The 26,487-nt window shown below is 41.1% G+C and overlaps 1 protein-coding gene across 3 annotated transcripts in view; it reads left to right on the plus strand.

Moving 5' to 3' along the window:
- The first annotated feature begins 751 nt into the window (after window positions 1-751).
- Window positions 752-26,487, plus strand: part of samd4a (sterile alpha motif domain containing 4A) — a 65,124-nt gene continuing 39,388 nt past the window's right edge. The window contains exons 1-2 of one of the 3 annotated variants that reach the window (XM_049566382.1): window positions 752-945; window positions 2,043-2,766. In XM_049566382.1, the coding sequence (XP_049422339.1) occupies window positions 2,571-2,766 (196 nt within the window). In that variant the 5' untranslated portion in view covers window positions 752-945; window positions 2,043-2,570. The remainder of the gene's footprint in view (window positions 946-2,042; window positions 2,767-26,487) is intronic. The other 2 variants (XM_049566373.1, XM_049566387.1) reach the window with 2 other exon arrangements.

Consider the following 26,487-nt stretch of genomic DNA (forward strand, 5'->3'; position numbering starts at 1 on the left):
ATGTTCCTGCTATACTGGAAAGGGCTGCACAACCATATCCCTCGGGATACATAAAGTTCTGTCTTAGCTTAAAAAATACTGCATCATAATCACAGCCACCATAGAACTTAAATTAAAAGCCTAGTCCCAATTAAACACCCAGTCTCTTTTACTAGCCGGGCGTAGCTACACATTTTGACCAATAAAGGCCTGTCTCAATTAGATGTGTTGTTGACTACCCAGTTGAGCTAACAGTAGTCAGCAATTAACTTTTGTCAATATGGAGATGCTACACATTGTTACCCCAGTTCATTTCATTTCACTGAAACCATGAACACCAGAGAAGACCCTGATTCAAGTGGTGACTCCCTACCTCTGAACATTGGACAGGTAACGTTATGTTATTGAGAATAAATGCTTGAGGTCTAATTGTTAACTTGCATTTTCTAAAAAAAAATACATATTCAAATCTTGAAGGTTCATTAAACATGAACAAGGATAAGTATTAATACACAACAGTAAACTTGATAATAAATGCAACAAAGCCTCCACAATGTCGCAGAGTAAATATTACATAAAGTATACCAGACTATAGTTAAATTACACTCCATCCTACTAAGGCTGTATCCTATAAACTCTCCTAGGCACCAGTTTGAAAATAGATGTGCCTTCGTTTTAAATTCTCAGTGGACTTTTGTTTGGCTTCGCCGCACTGCAGTACTTTACTTTGAAAGCCGTAACCGGAAGTCACGCACAGCTTCCGTTCATCTTGACCGTGGTCGTGGGTGCTTTAGTCCAGAGCAGCAGAGCAGCCCGTCTGCTGGGGAGAGAGACAGAGGAAAAGTTCGTCAAGATGGCAAATCCCACAGACCCGGAGTGAAGGGGCACCGCTCCCCGAAAAAAGAAGCAGAGCCTGCCGCCCGTCCTGAGACAAACCCAACGATGCTAACGGCTCCAGGAGGTGAGGTCGGTTAACCGTTTCTCCGACTATTCAAACATTCAAACTGAAGTTTCTGAATCTCATTTTTGTCGTTGTTTTGTCCTCTCTCCTTTTGGCTTCAGTATTTATCCAAAAATACTGCCTTTGCTTTATATTAGAGCCAGACTTTATGTTAAATTCACGTAATTATACCAGTTGACTAGTTAAGGCTTTGTCATTTGTGAATCCATAGCCGTTAATGTTGGTCGCTTTGCTAACGGTGCTCCGTATTACAACTTCACGAACGTTAACTTGCGTTGAAGTTACACGGTTCGTCCGTTGGAAAGTTCCAGAAGGTAAAATGGAGGGAGAAATCTAACTTTATATTTATTCTTTTAACAACTGCTCTCTCTCTCTCTCTCTCTCTCTCTCTCTCTCTCACACACACACACACACACACACACACACACACACACACACACATACATATCCGCCAACGGTCATTCCCTGTGTGCTGATGAAGCAAAGTGACAGTTTTAGACAGCGGCTAACGCTCAGCCTGCTCCTAGGTTACTCCTCCGTGTTTCTTCTCCTCTGGCTCAAACTCACCACTACAGCCAGTCCTCGGGTTTAAAATACAGCTTCATAGGACTAACCTGTCATTAAAATAACGGAGGGAAGTCACTGCTAACGTCCATACAGCAGCACACAGCCACTGCCAACGGCCGCCGTCGGTAACCCGGCGTCCGTCCTTTGGAAAATTCCGGGATGCAGCGCCAGTAGTACCGACAGCTGTATTTTTAGGAATGGGTGGATACCAAAAGCGAAAATTATTTATTTTTGTCTCGGCGGTGAATGCCACAAGCCTATGCGCATAGGCGATGGCGAGGAGGCGACCTATAAATGCATGTATGAGTTTTTGAAGGCTGTTTCACCCCCCCATTGCAGCAGCAGCACAAAGTCTGCAGAGCTGAAGCAACAGGGACACTGTCGCATTTCTAGTGAGGCTGTCTTCTCCAGTGCACTGTAAAAGTCATTGCATATGTATGAAAGAGAGGGAGAGGCGTGTACAAAGAGCCACAGAGAGCTTTGTCTGTTATAAATATGCTTTTTTCCTCCCCTAACTTCTAACATCCTCCTGCAGGCTTAAGAGGGATTCCCTGAAGAAAAATGCCAGTGAGGCTGAGGCTGATGTGACACAGCGTGTGCTGGAAGAAAGCTGACTCATCAAATATCAATCCCTCTGGGAGCGACTAAGCAGCAGAGAGCAGCTCATATCACCTAATGCCTAGCTAGAAGAGAGCCTTACCCCCCTATACACACACATACACACCAAAGGAGATTATCAGACAGGAGAAGACGGTGCAGAAACCCCCCTCCAGCAGGAATATATCCAGCAGTGGCTGCGGGCGAAACAATTTTTGGCACCAGAAGGTCTAACAGTGACTGCAACAACAAAGCTAAGAATGGCATCACAGTGGTTCAGCTGAACCTCACCGACTGACTGACCCCTCCCTGTGTGTAGAAACATCAACAAACAGCTGATAAGACCAGTGTCATCCTCCGTCAGTTTTACCCCAGACCATCAGTGTAAAGTTTGGGGGAGGTTGCTCCTCTCAGCCCAGCCCCGGCACCACCACAGTCAGCCTGCCTTACCCCCGCCACGCAGACCATGATGTTTCGCGATCAGGTGGGCGTGCTAGCCAGCTGGTTCAAGGGGTGGAATGAGTGCGAGCAGACTGTGGCTCTGCTGTCCCTGCTGAAGAGGGTGAGCCGGACCCAGGCCCGCTTTCTGCAGCTCTGTCTGGAGCACTCTCTGGCTGAGTGCACCGAACTCCAGGTCCTGGAGGGAGAGGCAAACAACCCAGGTAGGACATTCAGCTTAAGTTTACTGTTTTCAGTTGAAATCGTTGTTGTATAAACGGGACCTCAGACACTGTCATCTGCGACGTCATCCACTAAAACATAATGAAGATACATTTACAGGCACTGACAGACCAGAGTCATCTAAGAAATACTTCACCCCGTCTAAATGACTATTTGTAAGTCTTTGTTTTTCTCACGTGAATCCAGTAAACGAAGAGTCCAAAATGGAGACAGTTCTTGATGAATTGAAGTCACTGTGTTTAACAACAGCAAAACCGAAACAAAACATCCGTTGGTAAATTCTCACACAACTCGTGCAGTATAATCCAAGTCTCATTCATCCAGTTATGTGCTCACTACTTCCCAAACACATGCATTTTGCTAAAACCCTACTATTTAAAACATGTCCACATAAACAATGCAGGCTCCTCGTTGTGTGAGACTGTTTATGTGAAAGTGTTTTAAATAGTAAGGTTCAAGCAATACGTCCCCTGCACTTCAGTAGTTGTGTTTCAGTTGAAATTCATCAATGATGCAGCACTTATGTCACATTACGTCTGCTTCAAGCTGCGTACTCATTTATTTTCTGGTCAGAAATAGAGACACAGTTTTCAAATTAACAAATCCTCCTACTCTTTTCTTTCTCTTGCCAACTCATTTAAAAATTCAGAGGGATTTCAAGGGCATGTTTTCCCAAAGGACTGTAGTTCCTGACCCTGGAACAAACACATACAGGCTTCACACAAGCATTAGAAGATCATTCCTGTCCAAAACATTCCTGCAGATCCATCAAGAGTAATAAATAGCTGAATCACTGATGGTATGAAACTGTGCAAAGTGTTGCGCTGAACTGTAGCCAGCCAGTAAATGACTGTGGAAGGAGGTTTGGGTCGTGTATAGTGTTAGCTCAGCTGGCACTGTGGCTGGCTGGAGACGTCAGTCATTCAGTCAGTCAGTCAGTCAGTCAGTGTGCCAGCCTATAGCGCTGTAGCTCTCTCTGGGTTGGTATCGCGCCAAGGCACCCAAGGGGGGTTCTGGCTGGGATTTGTTGCATCAGACTGCAGCGTGGCCATGGAAACAAAAACCTTGGCAACCAACTGGGCTCATGAAAAATAGAAAGAAGTGCTGCTGCAGCTGCAATGGAGAGCAGGCGTCTGTGTGTACCTATGGCAACATCTGCATGCAGTAACACATCTGCTGGCGTACACTGTGGTGACATAATGGCCCTGCCCTGCAGTGACACTTACACATATGACATAGAGTTTCCATCAGGGTTTTACAATGGGCAGTGGCTGCAGTTAATGCAGGCTGGTCTTTGTTATTGTTTAATACGAAGCTGGAGACATCAAAGCACACTACATGAAGTTCCCCAGTCGACCGCTCCCGAAGTCAGGCTGGTTCATACTGTCAGAGATCAAAGCAGATGGGAGTCATGAGGAGACAGTGGAGGGGGGGTGACATCTTCTTACAACTCAACAACAGGTTTTTATCTCTTATGTTATGTTTCAGAATACGGCGCATCATGTGTAAGTCAAAGAGACTCTGTCTTGTGATCTTTGCGTTGAAACTTGAGTCACAGTCCTACTCTTATATTCTGTGTGAATCTCAGCTAGCAAGACTCTGATTTATAGTCAAGGTGGAAATGATGAGGGGAATGCATTTGGAAGAGGCTTGTTTTGGTTGTTTGTGAAAGATAACACAATGAAAACGTCTGTGAGTTAAAAAAATAATTTCACTTGTAGCATGTGACAGGTATTTGGTGATTGGCACAATGTACATGTCCACTGAACAGGCTGGATGGTTGTGGAAATAGAGGCATTTGTCTTAAAGAGTGAGGGGCTGAACAGGAAGGCCTGTAATCCACATTGCAGTATTTTATCGCATTTGCCTTGAAGATGATACTGATTTAGTTTTAATTGACCTTAATTTATGAATACTGTGTTCAACATAAGCACTGTGGCTCTCTGGAAGTTAAGTGCACTGTAGCAGAGCAAAGAAATATGAACATATTAGCAAACATTTATGCAGCAGCAAATGTGATTAGACCTAAGTAATGCTATTCCTTTTTTCGTTTTGTTGTGCACTCAGCACATTCTGTGGCCTAATTTTATTATAAATGATGAACCAATTTCCCTTTTGTAATTGTAAAGTTTTTAAGTGATTTCTAACTTGCTTTTCTGTAAATTATGTTTGGCTGAAGACAGATTATTCCCAAACAAACAGAATCATTTTTCAGTTAATTCAGTGCCTTAAAATCAGTCTGGTTGAGCATTAGAGCTTGTGTTATTTTTAGATTACTTTGTATAGTGTGAAGGTTTTCACCAAATATAATGACCTGATTAGATCACTGAGAAATTCACTGCCCAAACTTTGTGTCTTGAACAGACTGATGATGATAGCTTGGTCTCTCTGTGTCATCAGTCCAGGGATTTACAATGTGAGGTAACCTTGTGGCTTACAATCACTGGCTACATTTATACGAATAAGTATGTACGGTTGTACCTCAAGAAAGTTCTCTACATAATGCTTCAGTCTGATTAAGTCAGGTAAGGTTATAATAACAGTATGCACATACACGTCAACGCACCTGGATTTTTCTTTCAGTCTTTACAGTTGTTGGAACACATTGAATTTTTTGTCCAATCTGTAGCTGTCATTCATTTTCTGTCAAAGGTGAAGATGCCGGTACAAAGCAAACAGTGTAGTGTAGTGGAGGGGAAAAACTTCATGACAATTACAGTCAGTTTTGTCTGAAACTGAGAATACTACCAGTAACTATTTTGTCTTAAAGATACAGTTGGTAACTTTTAAGAAAATAACTTGATGTCATATTTGCTAAAACTGTCAATATATTCTGAAAGAGGTACATGAGACAGTCTGTGAAAAGAAAATCATGTCCTGTCTCCTCTCCTGCTGTCTCCTATGGCATTTGCTAGAATCAGACTGTGGTGTGGTCAGCAACAAGCAATCAGAGCAGAGGAGTCTCTGATGCAGGCGAGGAGTGTCTAACGCAGCTGTCAGTAATGTCAGTCACTCCCTGAACTGCAATCAAATGGTCAGACTAACAGCGCTGATCAAATATGAATCAAGATTCCGTAACTGCATTGCCTCGACTCAGGTGTTTTCAGAAACATGTTTTAGTGTACTAGTTTGCTGGGAAATGGAAAGGTGGTACGGTTGGTGGGCGGTGCTTTGTATTCTCGTTTTTTTTTGTTTTTTTTTTTCTTCTATACAACTAGACAGTACTCTAAAATATGTTTCTGGAAACATTTCAGGTGATAAAATTGACAATGTAGTAACAGAATCTTGATTCATATTTGATCAGCACTGCCTGGTTTGACAGATTGACCGCAGTTAGCAAACAGTGATTGGCATTAGGGGTGGCAGTATGGCCCTAAAATGAATGAATCCACTTTTGCGCCTGGAACCTCCCGTCTACAACGCGCCCCCGCTGAGGACTTGGCACAGATTCTGATGACATGATGGACAGCTGCATTAGAGACTCCTCGGCTCTGATTGGTTGTTGTTTACATACAGTAGGGATGTAACGATATGGAAAATTTGATTAATCGATTATAGTGACCAAATTATCATGGTAAACGATAATATTGCGATATTTTTTTAAGTGCTGTAAAATGTCCAAAAAATAGATACATTGAAATAACTTCACTAAATCTTGTAGCTTCCTTATCATACTAAAATGTTAACAGCCAAAATCTTATATTTAAATGAAACTTTCACATTAAAGGGGCAAGGGATTGGCACAGCAACAGAAAATTTTATTTTAAATTAACAAAATATGTAAACACATTGCAGGAGCAAAGCTTATTTGTCTGGTGCATTTCAACAGTCAGCAAAATATGTTAACAATTTATATACTATTTATTTCTTAGCATGAGAGGGAAAAATATATATATAACAAAACAATGCAATAGTAGAACAAAAGACATACAGTATATAGAACAGATAGCACAAATGTGCAGGAGAAACCAAAAAACCCCTAAGGGCAATGGTCGTCATTACACAGAATAATTCACACATGAGAAGTTTGCATGTGAGTCAGAGGATTACCTGTATGAGAAACGGAGTGCATGCTCTCGGTCAAAGGTTAACACAGCAGTGTTTTATGTTGTTTCCTTGAGCTTATGTCTATATCGATTCACGCTCGCCATACAATAACCATAATCACAGTGATTCAATCAACGGTACGTCGGTTTATATTCTGTCGGCTCCGCTCAGTGTTTTCAGCTCCGTTTCGTTTTGAAACACTTAACATTAGCAACATAGCTGCTAATACAGCTATTAGCTAATCAGCTAGTGTCTCAAACGAAAACGGAAAACCTAGTCGCCGTTTAGGAGGACAGATACGGCTCAAATGTCCCGTATACGTCGAGAGTTACACATTATGACAATCTTAGTAAAACCGAAGTCCCTCACACAATAACTGACGTTTGCATAGCATAACTTGCATTGGCTGTAAAACTGTGGATGATGGTCACGGAGATGAGCCAGCAGATTTGTAGTGTTGCTACCCTTCGCAGCAACTTTCTTTCTGCATGTTCTGCACACAGGATAGTTGTCCTCCACTAGCTGTCCCTCGGCATTCTTCAGAAACCCAAAGTACGCCCAGACCTCAGACTTTGTGCGTTTAGTTGGGGGGAAATGTCCTGAGTGCCGCTATTACCACCTCCCGCCATGTTTTCATTCTTTGTGTTTACACATGCTACGCATTCACGCAGCGCCTGCATCGCGAGACTTGAATGAGGCTGTTATTACATATCCTGATAATCCACCGCGATAATGCAATTAATTTAAACATAAACGGTCATTCTTACCGTGTAAAAATTAACTGAAATTTACCGTAATATCGGTAATCGTTACATCCCTAACATACAGTAAGGCCATTTAAAATGCTATAAGGCAACAGAGTAGGTAGAGGAGTTCAATTTTTTTCAGATTATATGTCTCATTTAGTGCTGTGTGAATATAGTGACAGTTTCAGCAAATATTAAAAACTTATTTTCATAAAACTTACAAACTACAGCTTTAACCATCTGTTGGTTTGCTTTTTTCTTCATGCTCTTTATCACATAGACATAGTCACATCAGTCAGTTTAATAAGTTGTGTTGCTTTAAGTCTTGTTACACTTCAATATATTGTTAATACAAAGGCCCAATTGGTCATTAAATTACATGGTAATGGTAAAAATATTTCCCTGTTTTCAGAACTGGACATCATGCAGAGTGTTACCGAATATCTGTGTGTTTATTTCCCTATTTTGAACAATCATGGCTGTGTAACTTCTGCACATACTGGCTCCAGATATTCTTTGCAACAAGCTCTGTCCCAGTGGACTCATGCTAAAGGAGATTTTAATGGACTTCTACCTCCAGATTTAAATTTTGGGCCACGCCCTTGAGTTTTCTCCCACCTGTGTCAGCTTGTGGTCACTTCCCGTCCACTGATTCAGCTAAGTCAGATGGAATCAGCAGGCCTGTTTCAGCACTGTAGACTTAACGTCAGGACACATGCTGCTGAAAAGAGGGAGATCGAGAAGGTTGTCTGGTTACGTGATCCCTCTGGTATGTTGTGGTAGCTTGTTTGAGTGCTTATGTGCTGGAGTAAGGCAGATACATTGGTCTGCTTTTTTACTGGGCTGATCCAGATCTTGTATTGATTATAGAGTATTTTCCAGTGTGAAGTTTTTTCTTACCACAGATACAGGGCACATTTGAGGCATATTTGTGTGTGTGTGTGTGTGTGTGTGTGTGTGTGTGTGTGTGTTTGTGTGTGTGTGTGTGTGTGGTTGTACAGTTGGCTTGGAAATCTTCATTAAAAGGCTCACCTTTCTTTAAAAAGCTGCTGTTCCAGAAAAATAGTGTTTTTTTTAAAGACTAGAAATAAAACACTGGACACCTGATCGGTTTTAAAAGACACACTGTTGGCACTCTAAGTCTAAAAATAGCTATTTAAAAAGCCACACAGGCAACATTTTAGTATCTGCCTATGATTGTTAATGAACCACAGTGAGTTTAACAGCACAACCACAAATCACTCACAGGTTCAAAGAGCTTTCCTCATTCACCACGAGCCCCTCATGCACAATTGTTACTCTGCTAACTGACTGATAGTAAGTGCAGTGTGATTTGCTGCTGGTGCAGAAATGAGACCCGCTGGCTAATAAAGGGTTAACATGCAGCTGGAAGTCTTGGGCTGAGTGGAAAAGCGCAACTATTTGGAAAGCGGTGTACAAATGAATGGAATCCTCAGTGACCTACTTCTCTGAGCGGCTGAGAGGCGGCCTTGTTTTGGGACCCAGCGAGTGATGCGACATTATTTGCGACTTGAGATGCAGTCGTAGTCAATGGGGTCACTATATGACTGAAAGACAGGCGGAGTTGCATCACACAGGATTTATTTTTATTGTAGTTTTTCATGTTATTTTTAGATGGCGATCTCTTTGAATTGGTTACTTTCAGTGGTTTGTGCATTTTCAAGCCTCAGCATTTCTATCTGAACAGCTCAGTACAGATGTGAGTTCAGACCTAACCCTGAGTCAACAAGGGAGATGCCATCTATACTCATGCCTTTGAAATCACCTTACGGATTTGACTGTTTTAGAAGGAGAGACTACAGAGTGAAAGTTTAAGTCCTGGTTTTCTTCTGTGATTTTTGACGGGAGTAATGTGTAGCCTGCAGCGTTTCAGTTGTGCTTATTAAGGAATGTAACTTCCTGTTTTTCCTCTCCCTGTAAGGAGAACAAAACTTCTTTTGAGACAATCCCAAGAGGGACAATATCGGACCAAGTTGAGAGGACATGAGCAGCAAGTGGAGTGCTGTCTGAAGGAAGACACACACACACACACACACACACACACACACACACACAGGGTGTAGGGTTAGTGTAAGGGGTGGGGTTAGGACAGGACAGTGGGCCTGGTGTTCTGAATGACTAACTTCATTTTAGGGTGGTGTGGTACTGCTGACCTCGCCTGCCACGCTGTTTGAGCTGGAAGAAGGCAGGCAGGTACTGGATATGAACAAGCATCTGTGTTGAAGAACTTAAAGGCGATAGATTGGGGTGGGAATCTGGAGCCACCTAGGGATACGATTCCCATTCAGAAGGCCATGATGTGATAATTTAACAATTACGATTCCATCAAAATTATTGATTTCTATATTGGATTTATTTTTTCTTACTGTGTTTGTAATGATTCCACATGTCTATGCCTATATGTTTTACCATCCATATGGTTCAGTCATAAAGAATGTAAACACGACACAGTGATGCACATGTTTTTATGTTTGTTATATTTCACCAATAGGTTCAGCTGTAAGAAACATATAGCCTGTTATTACAGCATTGTTACAGGCAACCTCAATGTTGAAAATTGGTTTCTGATTATTGACTTTTCTACATTGAGAATTCATCCATTTCAATTCGCTAATCCCAATTCTTTCTGATTTGGTGTCCATCTCTGTTGGTAAAATGCTTTGTGCTGTGGTTGATTTTGTACTGATTGAGCCTCACTGCACACAGTGATGTCTGTGCACAATGTGATAGAAGAAGGCTGTTTTCACATTCATGTAGTGAAGGGGAAAGTTTCTCTGTGCTCAGGAATCCTCAGGAATTTCCTTAAAGGAAAGAATAACCTGTTGTATATCAGTTAGTCATGTTGTGTTTCCTGGAATTTGTGAAGAAAACATTTTTCTCACATGCCTCCATGAAAAACAGTAAGGGTATTGATTTACTGATTGATTGAACATATGTTTAACAGCAGCAAAACTATATCAAAACAGCTGTTAGCCAACTTTCACACAACGTGCAGTATAATTGAAGTCTTATTTCTTTAGTTGTATGCTCAGTACTTCCCACTCACATATTTTTGCTATAAAACCCATAGCATTGGAGTCTGGCTTGAAAAATAGGTTTCACTTTCAGTTCAGTTTAAAATAGTAAGGTTTTAGCGAAAATGCCTGTGTATGGGAAGCACTGAGCGTACAACTGGATAAAGTGGACTTGGATTATACTGCAGGAATTGTGTGATAGTCTGTGACAGATCTTTTAATATAGTTTTGCTGTTGTCAATGCTGGTCCCCAGTTAATCAATAAATCAGTATGTTTGCTGTTTTCCATGGAGGCTTGGAGAAAAAAAACAAGTTTATTTACGAATTTAAGGTAATACAGCACGACTACTTGATTTACAAATGGCCATTTTGTAGTCGAAATATTCCTTTTAAATCTCACTGTAAAATGTGGACATGCAAGCACAGTTTTGTGATGTGCGTATTTATAGATTCTGGATTTTTCAATGAGGGTGTCAATGTAATTGTAAGAATTTTTAATGAGTACATTGAACTTTGTTGTGGAAAAATCATAGAAAAAGAGCAACCCTGCATTAAAAAGGCCTGATAACCTGTTGATAATAATGTTCATAAAAAGGTTTTCAGAACAGTTAGCAGTAGATTTCAGTGTTATTGTCCGCACATGGTCTTTCTGAATGTACAATTTGTAAATGATGAGTGTGCTGGAAATGGTGAGAAAGATGAGTTTCGGATTTGTCTTTTTTTGGTATCATGAAAGGATTTGCCAAAGCACATACATGGAAAAGCATCTTTATTTACACCTGGAAGCACCAGATCCTCAGAAATGCCAGGATTATACAAGAGGTGGGGGTTGGCTGGGGGGGTTTAACCTCAGTGCAGAATTTGAAAGGCTGTTGGAATCTAGGTCAAAATATGACTTCAAGCTAAAAAATTACTTTTCATAGGAGCTGCCGGCACTAGCTTTGCATCTAATATTGTAGAAAGAGAAAAAGCATACTCCTGCATTTGTCTGTGTCAAAGATGACTGACATGGAGGGAAAGTCTGCGTTGTATAATGGCTAGTATTACTCAGTGAATTCCTGTTGCACTCTCTGCCTAAACTAGGTCTGATGAAAACCTGGGCTGGAAATCAGCATTCCTGGCTTAGGCGGTAAACGGTTCCGGTGTTGGGGATACTGTCTAGGAATGTGGGCACGTCGGAGCACACTTGAGTCAGGCGCTCAGCGAGAGTTGGATGGGGGCTTTTCCAGCGTGGGGGGAAAAAGACACAGTGGAAAAGGAAAACTGATTCCACCTTCAGTGGAGCTAAGGTCTCCTGAGTACACCGCGGTATGGAAGGAGGGGGGTGAGAGGAGGTGGAGGGACGGGTGGGGCGAGGAAGGGAAAAGATGAAGACTCAGAGAATACTGGTGCTATTTACAGCTGAAGCTCATTCACTCCTTTCTCTGCCTGCTCTAACTTTCCATGAGTTTGGTTTTTTTTTAAGTTTTAAATATTTACTTGCTTTTGAAAGTCCAGATTTTATGGTGTCCTGGCCAACACCCATTGAAAGAAGCCACCCATTAACCAAATTAAGGCTTTCTGATTTAAAAAAAAACACAGGTATTACCCTTTAACCTGAATCTGATGTAGTTGAGTTGCTCTGCCAACGGAGTGTCTATAAATACTGGGCCCCATAGAGATAAAAGTTTTAAAGTGGAAGTGATCTGATGGGATTTTTCATACACTTTTTCCATTTGTCAACATCCTTTGTGCCTTTCTCTCTCATTGGTCATTCTGTCATGGAGAGAAAGACATAGAGAGAGAAAGTCTTGTCTCTGGTTTGGGCGCCAAACTATTTCATCGCACCCACGCATGAGCAAACAGTTTATTTCTGGAAGTTGACGGCGTGTTCTGTGAACTCGTACTGAACCTCAGGAATGGGGACAGACAACCTGCCAAAACGACCAGAGGGGAAAACGAAATAAAGCTCGTCTTTTCCCCTCTGCCCCTACAGCAAAGGCCTTTACTTTTCAGTTCTTGCTTCCAGGTGTGTATGTTTGTTTCTTGTTTTTTTGTTTTGTTTTGTTTTGTTTTTTTTGAGTGTGTGGGTGAGTGAGTGAACCGAGGATGGACAGAAACTGGGGCTCAGGACTAGCTGCCAAAAGGACTCCACGCTGATGGAAGCTACTCAAAGCCTCAGACATGTCAGGCTCTTGATATTATCTCTGAGAGAGGCGGACAAGGTGTCATTGATGGCGGGGATTATGCAATCAAGCGCTTCATAAATCCTCGAGGTTTAGTTTCTCACCAAACCCTTCTGTGCTTCTTTATAACTCTGATCCCAGCTTTGCTTTCACCAGCAAGTTGGATTACTGTGCCATGTGTGTATCTGTGTATGTTTACACCCTGCTTCAAATTAAAAGACATACTATCATCAGATATGATTGAGTAACAAGTCTACTAGAATTAAGGACGGGTTTCGAACAGACAAAACACACATTAAATACATTCTCTGCAGGTGGATTAGATGATCTTAAAGTTACACAGAATGAATGGATTGAGCTATACTGCGGCTTTTGGGTCTGATGGGGGTTTTGGATGTTTTTGGTACAGCAGGGGACAAAAAGACAACAATTTTGCTCAACTTAACAGTCACTCATGGGCCATAATTCTCGCCAAGATACAGAAACAGTTACAAATGGTCACTAAGTATTTAAATAGAAAACACAAGTAATATGTCAGTGTTGCTCTGACCTAATTTCAAAACTATGCACACATGAAAGAACATTATAGCAGGGCTCAACCACTCTGATCTGGGTATGGAGGCAGCAATAAACACCCCCACAGTGTTGGTTGTTAGTTTGGCCCCATCTGAATCTTCACTGAGGGGCTGGTTCAACATTATGGGGTTAAGGACTACTCCCTCTGTCTGTTTAAGCCTTCCACTTGCATCGCAAATGAATCGCATGTTTGATGTTGCTATTTCCGTAGACGTCTGTTGCTTGACTTGGTCTGGGAATCTTGTTGACACAAACCCTCAGTGTGGTCCACTACTTCTCACTGAACACTGTCCAGTGTTGCTACATTTTACTGGGAAACTGTAATGCTTCAAACAACTGTAATATGTCTTTATTGTAACTTACAGTATGAAAAACATCTAATATGAGAAAGGCTGAGAGTTCTTACAGACTACAACAGACAAGTAGGCTTTAACTTAGTAGCTGGGCTAACTTTGAGGACTGTGCGAACAAAAACAACAAAAGATTAATTTAACTTAACTTTGTTGCTTTTTTTTTTTCAAAATTTTAGTGCAGTTGAGATTTGAGATTGATTTTTTTGATTGCTTAGTTGCAAATTCTAGTTTGATTCTGTAGCACGGAATTTTGAGACTTTGACTTTTTCGATAAGAAAAAATTATCCTTTCTCTTCTGAGAGATAAAAACTTAATAACAAGATTTTTTTGTTGATAAGTGGATAACAAAAATTATCTGGATTTTGTTTGATAATTTAGTGTCTAGTTGCTTGTTTATATGTTTGTTATGTTGTCATGAATGCACTGTCATGTTTATGAACGCTGATCATTTCAAAACAGATGTTTGATGATTTCTGAACAGCCAAAATATTTTTGTTGTTACTTCATTTTTGTGTTGTACACTTTCTAGGTTGTGTGTATACTGAAAGATCTAACAGGTATAGTCTTAGTATATTTAACTATTTTAGCTCCTAGAAGAGAGATGAATGAGGTGTGTGTGTGTTGATTTATGATAGTAATAATATTTCTGTAGAACTGTGATACCATGATACTAAGATATTTTCTAAGATGGTTATCATATTGTGAAAATCTCATACCGTTGCAACCCCAAAGTAAGTGTATGTTAATTGGTTGAACACAGCCAAAGCAACATTTGCACCTTTGAAAAACAGAAAAATTTGCAGCTGCCCTTTTAAAAACTTTTTTAAAAAACTGAAGAAATCAGGGACAAATGGACTGACAGTGAAATCCAGGCTTCACTGAGCATGTATGCGGCAGTGGATGTACAACACAATTTTGACTTGTTAAAGCAAAAATGAAGGTGTTATACCAACCGCCAGCTGGCTTACAGTGTGTCACTTCAGCGCTCCTATCAGTAGTGTAAATGCAAACAGAAAAAATATATTTTAAAATGCAGTCAGCTCTTTTATCTCATCAAATTAAAATGCCTCATATTGGACTGGGGAGAGTGGAATGATTTAGTTGTCAGGGTGCATCCAAGCATAACAAGTTGCATATCAGTGAAAGTCTTTACATGTGCAGTTACATTTGAATGAATGAGTGATTAAATGATTAATATGTGTCTGAATAATAATGTAATAATTCAGTACAAGCTCTAAGTTGAAAACTCCAGCTTTATTTCCATTCTCTAATAGTAGTGTGTGTGTGTGTGTGTGTGTGTGTGTGTGTGTGTGTGTGTGTTTGTGTGTGTGTTGGTCTGAGAAAGAGAGCAAGAGTGTGTAAGAGAGAAGGAGAGAGGGTGAGAACAGGTGAGGGATACCAGTCTGTCTCATAGATGACCAGGCAGTCTCGTCCTCACAGACACCTACAGTAGACACAGCAGCCCCCCCAGCTGCTGCCCTGTGTAGGCTGTTGGCTCCACAGTACATCAGCAGCTGGCACATAGCTCCAGATACAACAAGTCTGAACTGAAATACCTGTCTGACCAGATCTCAGAAGCTGTGACCTCTGCTTCCAGACACCAGATGCTCATTAGCTGTGTTTGTGACTCAATAACAATATCAAATGTAGACCAATCTATAAAAACATAAGATTAAATTAATATATTTCTAACAATGTCAGTCAAAGCTGAACATTTTTATCTTTATCAAGGTCAAATTAAAGGCTGAGCTGTTGTATTGGACTGAATTAGATTTTACAGGTATACCCAATAAAGTGGCCATATAGTGTATTTTGTAATAGATTATTAAACTCTACTTTCGAAGATGACAGTAATAGTAAGTACAAGAAAATTAAACTATTATAAAAGATAAATAATGAGCCATCATTGGGGCTCTAAATTCTCTGACTAAGAACCCTCCATTGCTTAAGTCTTTATTAACAAGAACCCCTATTACTCATGAAATAATGTCAAAAAAGGCTGAGGTCATCCTAATATTGCCTGAAATAACATAATCTGATTCCAGCTCACCAGTGCCATCTTTAACACTGACATGGGCAAAACCTGTGCCTGGCTGTTTCAGTCTGTTGTGTCTGAATGGGTCCCTGTGTGGGCGGCAGTCACACAGCACAGCCGGATGCTGGCTGACCCTGGGCTGATGGCCGAGGATGCAGAAACTGTCTCAGAGAGAGCCCCCCATTCCACTGACACTCAAATGTGCATCACAACTGAGCGGTGTGGGTGTGCAAACACTCATCAGGAACCAGTGTGTCACGTGACTGCTGTAGAATCTCACTGTTGTTCAGACATCATTTAAAATCTTTATGTGTGAACCAATCTCCAAGTTAAGTGTTTATTGTCATAAGATTTATGGTAAAAACTCTGATAATGAAAATTTTTGTAACGCACAGTAGATGAAAATGTTGCTGTGTTTGGTGTCACAAACTTGCTGTTTGACAGAAAACCAAAGATGTGGTAATTTCTTGGTTTACACCTCACATGCAGCCCCAGCATTATGGATGATAAATGAAAACCTGTTGGATGGCTTAATATGATCAAATAAATTAGACATCTGGGTTTAATTCAACTGATTTTGATGTGTAAAGCATTGTTTCCTTTTTTATTATGTAAAGCCACTGAATATTTAAGTTCTGCTGAATTTGGTTTCATTTCAACATGATAAAACAGCCTGTGCAGCTGTGCCATCTTTAAGTACTGATCACCTTCATTCAAACTTTCCTCTCTTTAACTGGCATGTTGTTGTTTGTGTTGTTGTTGTTGTTGTTGTTGTTTGGCAGACCGCAGCTATTAAGTAGTTTACAAAGACACATCCCTATTAAGCTCACAAATGTACCGGAAACAATTACCTAAACCACACCACCAATACACTGTTGTGTGTGTGTGTGTGTGTGTGTGTGTGTGTGTGTGTGTGTGTGTGTGTGTGTTTGTGTGCTCTCCCTCTTCCCAGCAGGTACGGAAATAAACCTTTCTTCCACAAAGGAAAATAATTATCATTCTTGTTAAAGGAAGGAAGGGGGGCTTTGAGCAGAGCGGGAGACAGACAGAGAAATGGAGAGGCAAGGAAAGCGGCTGATTGGCCCCTGACTGCCATTTCCTTAAATAGAGTTGTTTTCTGTCCAATGGCAGAGCAGGCTCACATTAGCATAGTGACTGAATTCAGAGCTAACACTGGAGCGCTGCGTACTTCCACAGGTAGATGCAAATCAAAGCTCTCAGAATGTTCCTTCAGAAAACAGTTAGTGCTGAGCAAAAGAGATGTTGATGAAAGACTCAAGAGGAAGTGGGAAATTTAAAGATAGCAGAATTGTTCTCCATTCACAATGTTCTAGGACCACTGTGAAAAGTGACAATAAAAGCATCTGGTCTCTTCTGATTTGTTATATGATTGTGGTAGCCTACAAGTGGTCAGGACAGTGTACTTGTGCTGACAACTATAGATATCTTCATGTTGAAGTTAAATCCAAACTCAAGCCATGATGTTTGACCTTTAACATTTTAGTAAAAAATAGTCTCTTTTCACCTCTTCATTTTTTACCTGTGAACTTCTGTGTTCTATGTTTGTTGTGTTGTTGTTTATGAGGAAGAGACAAATACTTTATACTTGTTGTTTAGTCTTAATCATTTACTGCAACCTGCATTGGTGCAACAACAGCTGAGGTGTGCAGGGTTTGCATGGGCCTCGGAAATTCCTGGAAAGCTGAGTAAATGACGTAAAGGCTCTTGTTTGAGTGTGTGTTTTTAAATATTGTGTTTTCTTTCAGAGCATAAATATTCCCAAATTAATCAATATGCTTCACGTCTCTCCACTAAAGGATGAACGCTTTGTATGCAGAGGAGGAACTCTCTAATGGGGGTTTGTGTTGATGCAGCAGCAAATTTTAAACTAATGATACCACCTGGATTTCTTGACTTGGCAGACGTGGTTTGAATGAGGTCCAGAGTGGATGTGGAATGATGTCAGACATTGTGAAAAGCACTTAAGTCCAGTGAAACAAATAAAGCTGGATGCTGCCGCACACAGAAGCCATGATGATGCTTTTCCTTTTCCTGGGGAAGGGAGACACACAGACGCACAAACACTGGCAAACGTGTTCAACTCATAGTCAGACAGGTGCTTCCCACTTTACAAGTGTAATCACACACACGCACACACACTCATCTTGGCCACTGTTTAAAACATTACACAGTATAAATAAATAAGCGCCCAAGAGGAAAAGACCTACTTTACACCTACTGTACACAGACGCTGCTACTCGCACACACACACTCGCACACACTCACACACAATGTGAAAACCAGATGAGAGCTTTGCTTTTTATAATGTTCTATAAATTGATCAGGTGTCCAGGCTGTGATGATGCAAGTCTGCTATGAAAAGGTGTTCCTCTCTTCTGTTGTGGGTCACAGGAATCTGTCTCTGTTTGTTGAAGTGCCCCTGGAGACGCTGATTGATCTTTCACTGATTCCATTCAGAAAAGTAACTCCTGTGGTCTGAACCCAGCAGGGGTCGTACACCTTTTTACTACAGTATTTCCTGTGGAAATGAGGTAATGGTCCAGTTTCCATATTTAACCATTTTACAGTTTTCGTTTCTTTTAATTAGAGCATCAAAGACATTTTCTGTGATAAAAGACGCTGCAAATTATTTTTGACTTTCTTCACGATCCTCTGGTTTCCATGAAGGAGTGTTTTATAGCCCACAGTATTTTCGATAGTGTCTCCTGGTTTCCATTATGAGAGAAGAGTGATGTGGCAGGAATGCATGGACCGACCAGTTGGGTTTGGATGATGACCAGTAAAAACAGTAGGGCTGCCCCCTAAATGTTGATGATTTGAATCATCAGTCGAGGCGCTCCCAGTTCAAAGCTCAAATTGCAAGTCGAGTCATCAGACTCTTTTTCCTTTTAATTTTTTAATCAATTTATCTAGGGCTGCCCCCGACTCAGAATTTTCCTAGTCGACCAACAGTTGTCATATAGGGCCATTAGTCGACTAGTCGCCCACATGTTTACGATAAAAATGATGATATATTTTGAGCAGGGCAACATAATGGTTTGAGTTGAAGGTGTGAGAAAGAATAGTATCAGTAACATTGTTAACACTGTGCTACATTACAGAAAAATACAAAACCGTGAATGAACCATTAATAGGCTTATTTTATAAGTCATAACATTGATCAGGTGTCCAGGCTGTTAGTGCAAGTCTGCTAATGGGTGTCTCTTCTGTTTTCAGATGATCTGTCTCTGTTTGTAGTGAACCTGAAGATGATTTCTATCATTGGGTTTCCTTCACCTTCTCAAAATGATCCACACTTTGGATTTCCTGCCCGACAGTATTAACTACCTGTGGAAATGAGGTACCAGGTTCATAATCTTGTGCTTTTGTGCCAGCTTTCAAGGTTCAGGTTGCATCTGTGCTAAACAACCTGAACAAAACCATTATTTGACTAATATCCTGAGTGCAGAGCTGATCTTCTTCCAGAAGCTGTTCATAAGTGTGTAGGCCTATCATCCGTGGGACAGATGTAAAGCTCTGGGTAGCCCTGCGCTAACATGATCAACTTTTCCATATTCATCAGACTGAATATTTACAAAAGAAGGGAAATATATCTGTCGGCTGTGATTGGTTTGTAATGTGACTCCTGTCTGACTGCTAAGCGTGTACACTTCCTGTGTCTGTCCTTTCAAATTAAATTCCCGCAAGGTCCAGTCATAGAGGTTCTGATTTATTTTGGGGAGGTGCAGCTCCTTATAGAGTTTGTTTTTTCTTTCTGCGACTAGGCGACCAATGCAATCTTACTGACTAATAACCTTTCTGGTTGACTAACGTTTGGTTAACTAAGGGGGCAGCCATAAATTTAGCTTTGTAGCTGTGTCATTATACACAGAGCAACACAGGAAAACGACACAGAAGACTATGCACCTTTTCAGACATAATCCTGTCTCACAGTCACTAAACTGTAAACCTGACTATAATAGATATAGAGATGGTTGATGGAAACATGGGACAGAGTGATACAGAGCATTGGTGTCAGCAGAGCAGCTCGCTGAGTGCTCTGTTTGTCCTTCCTTCCTGCTCGCTGCTTTAGTGCTGAAACCTACCAAAGTCAGCAAAATGATCAGATGCTGGCACAGCTCTGTGCATTAATATGATGTTTTGAACATCCACAGTCCACATGTTGTGGTTCCATCTTCTGTGTCGCGACCTCGACATCTTAATCATCCCCACAGGTTGTCTTGTTGACATATACTTTTGTCTCTTTTGATTGAAGGAAACCAGGGTTCTCATTTAACTATGTGCACGCACTGCATGTTAACACAAAACGGATGTATGTCAGTCATGTTTATTTAAAACGGCCCATTGTCCAGATATCCAGATCAGAGCAGCATGTGTGCAACAGAGTGTCAGCCGATGAGAGCAGTGTAAATCACCTGCTGACTGGTTTCCTGACAGCTTGACTGTCTGTTTCCTCTCACTCAGCTTCACCTGTCTGACATGATGACTGACACACTGATTATTTAGATGGACAGGGGGATATTTTCTCTCTCTGCTCACCTCTTCCTCAGTTCACCTCTCTCTTAGCAGACTGCTGGTGGTGTATGTACAGTGTTCTTAAGGGAAAATTTCAGTTTTGCCAGGTTAAAATCTGTTGTAATTTAGATTGATACCAAATATTTTCTCCATAAGAGCTGCACCAAATAATTCGTTTTACAAGTAATTGGTAGTCAAATCGTCATTTCTTCTTTTGCGGTGTGTAATTTCACAGCAAGGGTGTGTTACAGCTCGGGTCATGGGACAAAGACTTGGTCTATCGGCTGAAGCTATATCCAAATACAACAGCCTTTCAGTGGTATTGCAGCCATGAAAAATGTCCCTTATGGGTATCTGGAAACTGGCTGAACTTTACTTAGTGTAAGAAAAAAAACTAGAGAAGACAGGAGTAAACAGAGCTCCTCCTCCTCCTCTTCCCTCCTCAGTCAGTTATGTGTCAGTAGGTCAGGCTGAGGCCAAGGTCAGGCTGATCCCACAACACTGACTTTCTCTCTCAAACAGTCTCTGTCTGCTTCTCTTTCTGTTTCTCTTTCTTCTTCCTCCTCTTTTTCTCTTTGGACTTTCTCCCTCCTCTTGTTTATTGCATGTGTGTTATTGTCCCGTCTTGTTTATTCTGCAGTCTTCTCCCTCTTTTCTCCCCCTCCAGTTGGAACCTGTTGACTTTGGTGAACTTTCCAGTCTGTCTTTCGTATCCACCCCCTTCCTTCTTACCTCCCTTATCCCTGTGTGTGTGTGTGTGTATATGTATGGGGCTCAAAAGCTTGCGTTAGGGCCTGTGGGAGCCTGCCTGCACTTCTTGTCAGGACATGGACTCTTTCTCTGGGTGGGGCGATGCAGTGTGTAGCATTAGATCATTTCCATCGTATATTTTTGTGTACCACACCTCTCACCATATACAGTCAAACCAGCTCCTCACTTTCTCCTCCTACTTGCACACCCTTGCTTTGTTTTTTTTTTCTTTTTTGCTTGTCTTAATTTGTTTGTTTGTTTCTTTGCATTCTTTCTCTTTGGCGTGTCTTTTTCACTAATATTTGTTTCCTGTGTTTGTTTGTTTTTTGCTATTTTCCTTTTTGCTCATTTTAAATTTTGTTTGTTTTTGCTTTCTTTGGTCTTGTCTTGTGGCCTATTTCTCTTTTATTTCGTCATCTTGATTTCTTTCACTTTATTTGTTCAGTCATTTTATTTGTTTGTCTACTTTTTGTTTTGTGTTTTCTTACTCTTTCTCGAACACTCAGCATCAATAATATAATGATAATAAATTAAAAAAAAAAAAGCAGATTACTTGTACATTTTTTCATAGGATGTAGTTAAATAAACTCATAAATTTAAGTTTAAGTTAGAGGATACATTACATAACATCTAGCAACAACACACATAATACCCACGTGCCGAATCATACATCCTCGCACCCATGAATGTGTGTGTGCCCAAACATGGACACATATTTACCCACACATTTATGTGAACGATAAAGAACAAGACAACACTTCTATGCTATCAATCTCAAGATCATTGGGAACATCATCTTTTACATATCTCAACCTTTTTCCCATCTTTCTTCAAAAATATGCACGTGATTTCTAACTCTCATGGTAATTTTTTCCATTTCATATATAACCTTCACAAGATCCTTCAATTAACATTGGTTATGTTATCTTTCAACCAGTTCCTTGTAGTTTGTTTATCACTACTACCCTACCCTGCCGCTGTAGGACAACCTAAGACACCCGAGTCTGTGAAGTGTAGATGCTCCTTGAAATGTGTCGATATAGTATGTGCATGTCAGCTAGTGGGAAGTGATTAAAGCTGGTCCAATAAAAAGTGTAATTTCACTCTTTGTTTCAGTGTTCAATTTTTACTGTAGTCCAGTTGTCCCACCCTGAGCCAGGCCACTGATGCCTGAGGATGGTGTGTGGGTGGGAATTGGCGTTAAAGACCAAGGAGGTTGAAAATGAGAGCTGCAGGGTTGGGTAAAGGGTTCACCTTGCTTATTCTTTAGATTGCAACCTGAAACAAAGAGCAATGCTTTCTTCTTCTGAAATAAAGATTCACCACAGAGTATTACGCTAATGTTTTTTTTCTCCCCACTTTGTCGTTCTGGCAAGTGAGTCAGAAATGTACTCACCTGATTCAATTTTTGTTTGTCCCTGTCTGTACAGATCATTTCATTTATCAAAAATGACTCCATTTTATCTGCCATGCTCTCAAACTCGTTTTCGCCCACATCCTCTTACACCACTCAACCAAATTCCTGTTTTTGGGAAAGTTTAAATGCACATGCGCTTCAGCTCATAAACTTTGTCTTTACCCGCTGCAGTTTTCTCACAGGTGCCTGATTGGTACTGTGCATAGGAAACTCTCAACAGAGATGAGAAGGAAGCAAGGTGGCTCACTTCTTACTTCCATCATCAGCTCCGAAAAAAGAAATTTGACCCATTCTTTTTTATCACTTGCTCGATGGGTGAGTTGCCTTTACCAGCCAACCAGTTTACCAGCCCCATGTGGCATTTTACTTGCCCTGGGCAATTCTTACTGTTGAGCCTTGCACCAACAACCAGTCACAATAAAAGATGTTATTTGGTGGATAAATTAAGTTTGCAAACTACCTCAGATGTTTCTGCTCCTGATAACTTGGAGAATGTTACATTTTTACATTATTCCAATGTGTTTACAGTCACTTCATGTTCTGTTAGGTTCACAAAGAAGAAACAACACATCGTATTTTTAGCAGGTTAAAATTATACTTAGCAGGTACTTTGTGTTCAGGCACTGGATGCTGCCATTTTTGTCACCTCAGAGTTCTCTCACTTCAAAAGTATCACGTGTTGCCTCAAGTGTTGCTGACATATCTCTTTCTGTTGCAACTCAGCTGCAGAAGCACTGAAATTATTCTTGTTATGCAAATAGACTGGAGATGATGCTGTATAATTGTGCAGTAGAGAAGACAAACAAACATTACCTGGTAAAATGCAGTAAGATTTTTCTTTATGGAGTCCCGTCTCCTCCAATTGGCATACCCAGGTATCCTTGAGCAAGATGCTGAACCCAAAATTGTACCTGATGGTGGCTCTGTCAGTGTGTGAGTGTGTTAAAAACTGAGTAGCAGGTGGCACCTTGTATAGTAGCCTCAGCCACCGGTTTATGAATGTGTGTGTGAGTGGGTGAATGTGACTCAAAGTGTGAAAAGCGCTTTGCGTGGTCGAAGACTAGAAAGGTGTCACACAAGTGAAGGGCCATTTGCCATCTAAGTATATACTCTGCAAATATCTGCTTATTTCACAACAGCCAGCATCCACATATCATGATTTTTTTTTATCTTTATTCCACTATCTGCCACAGTATAGGTCTGAAAACCTAATGGTTAAAGTGTCACAAGTGTAACGTAGACTTCAACCATCAACTCATTCATGACTGACCAGTACCACATGGCCAGTGTTGTGTGTAAACAACTGGACTGTGTGATATCGCGGCTCATTACATGCGGTGTGAAAAAGACTGTTTTACTTAGTGTCAAATAAAGCTACAGAGCACAGAGTAGGGATAGGACTGGGGCTTGGTCTGTGTGTGTGAGTGTGAGCTGGGCTGTGGATCCGTTAGGAATCACTGCATTCTTCAGCAGCAGCTCTCTGTGGTATGCCAGCACATTCCCCACTGCTGAGCTGGAGAATCCACTCGGAAAGCAGGAGCGGGAACTTTTCCTTTCCACCCTCTCCCACCCCCTCCTCCTCCTCCTCACTCCACCCATCTACTACTCTGTCTGTCTTAACTTTGTTCTCCTCAAGTAACCCCCACCCCGGACCCTGTCCCGTTTTTTCTCTTTCCACAACCTCTTTTTAAGTTGTTTAAACTATGTTTTCCAAATTCTTTCCGCATACAGTCTGGGACTTTGTCCTAAACCATGACGTCTTGTTTTACGGACTGTATGTAAGTCTATGTTGTGTAACTGTGTTGTTCTAGGAGCTTCCATACAGACATTTAATTCACCCTCCATCTCCTCCAGCCTTTTCTCCCCTGCCGGTATGTCTCCCAATCTCTCTTGGTGTTTTCCAGCCAGCTCATATTAGCCTCCTTTGCAGATAGTTTTCCTAAATTAAGCCCCCTGCTCTGTTTATTGTTGGTCAGCTCTCCCTTGCTTTCACTCGGATTGCCGTCCTCCGGTTGGTAAAAGGAACACGCTGTGTCGGATGTGGTGTTGAATCAACAAAAGCTATAGTGAGTTGCCGGCAGTGGGACAAAGTGAGCCAGTCTCATGTTTGTTTTGCTAACAGCAGAAACACAGAGGTTTAGAGGACACACACATACTGAGACTTGTAAGGACTTTCCATGGACCAGATTCAGTCCTCACACCTGAGCTGTAGCTTCGTCTTAACTCTAACCAAACTGTAATCTAAACTTTATTTCAAGCTAAAAACACTAAACTTAAATTTAGTAATCTCCTCCCCAAAATACACACCCACCTACCCACACACACACACACACACACACGGTTTCTGGTTATGCAACTTCACAGTGGCTGATGTGGAATTTTTTTAGGTGTGAGTTTAGGTCAAGTGTAGATACACACTGTCTCGCTCACATACTTTCACTCTCTTCCCTCTCTCTCTGTCACACACGAACATACACACACACATGCACGCACGCAAACCTGGTGTGTCACTGTCAGTGTGATTGGGAGTTAATGTGTCCCTTTGCTAACCACTAATATGGTCTTATCTGTTCTGCTAGCTGCCTTGTTGTGGCTTTGTGTGCTGTTGACCTATCTATATTTAGAACGAGAGGAATCATGTGTCTAACCAACAGTCTCCACAAGTGTGTGTGGGTGTGTGTATGTGTGTGTCCGTGTCCGTCTCCATTGGTTCGTGTTTGCACATAACCAATGTGTAACAAATGAGCTAAAACAATCACATTGTTTCCACCACTGTCACGTGTGTCTTGTGATCACTCAGTCTGATGTGACGAGGACACGCTGTATCCAGCTCAGGGTCAAAGTTAAACCCAACGAGCATCTGCTGCTCTGAGGCTCCTGGCTCCCTATTTCCAGAGGGACTTATATGCTTGGAGATGTAATGGCTTTATATTAATTATAGATATTTTTATTAGTTTTTTCGCGTTATTTGAGTGGTGAAATTAAAACGTGTGAAAGAAGGAAGATGACCACAGAGCCACTGTCAGGCTGCATCCAAACGTCCACCCTCTGGACTTGCGGACTGAGCCCTCACAGACTTCAGTCGAGTTCACCATCATCATGTAAAGTCTGCGAGGGCTGAGCCCGCAAGCCACTAACAGACAGCCCTTGAGATTGCTTTACCCGTTGCTATGGAAACATTCAAGCAACAATTACAATCATTTGCACGGTGATTGCTGCTGTCATATTCTGTCTGCTCATCTGTCCCTGCAGATAAGATATAAATCTCATGTATAGGGTTGTTTTGTGAGTGAACAGAATAAATGTCTGTATAACATACAGACTGTAGACATCCAGCTACAGAGATGTTCGTATATAAGGACTGGGCTATGACTAAATAAATCATGTAGGCCTATAAGTTGCATCAGAAGATCTTTTGTTGATTTTGGACAGTTTTCTAGCCTATATATTTGGCATTACACTGCGCAAACTATAAAGTAGGCTGCAGTAATACAGTGCATTTTGATTACCTCTCTATCTTGATGTTGCTGAATATTATTTCTGGCCTACATGAGTCAAGTAGAATTTTGATAGGCTACAAAAACTTCAACGTCATACCTGTATTGCGGTGAATTGTGGGCAATCAAATCAGTTAAGTCTGCACCCCAAGCTGACTCTGTGGAAGTCTCCAGAAAGACAGATTTCAGGCCCCTGGTGGACTGGATGATTTATGGATTTGGACAGCCCTAAGCACTCCAGGATCGCCCCTGCAAAGTCCGCAAGTCTACAAGTGCGATGAAGTGCGGGCATTTGGATTCAGCCTTACTAAACTAAACTTCTAATTTCCTCCCCAGGTCTTTGTTAGATAATGTAAACTTTTCATCCGCTTCTACTCTTTTATCATTAAAAATGGAGCTATCTAGAAACTTGAGGAAATTTTAATATATCAATCTAAATTTATTTAACAATTAGACAGTAAAATAATCCAATAAGCAATCATACATCTATCCAACAAATCAAACCAATATCCTATTCAATAAGTAGATATCTGTAAAAAAAATAA

Source organism: Epinephelus fuscoguttatus, linkage group LG2 (assembly GCF_011397635.1).
Source record: "Epinephelus fuscoguttatus linkage group LG2, E.fuscoguttatus.final_Chr_v1".
NCBI lineage: Eukaryota > Metazoa > Chordata > Actinopteri > Perciformes > Serranidae > Epinephelus > Epinephelus fuscoguttatus.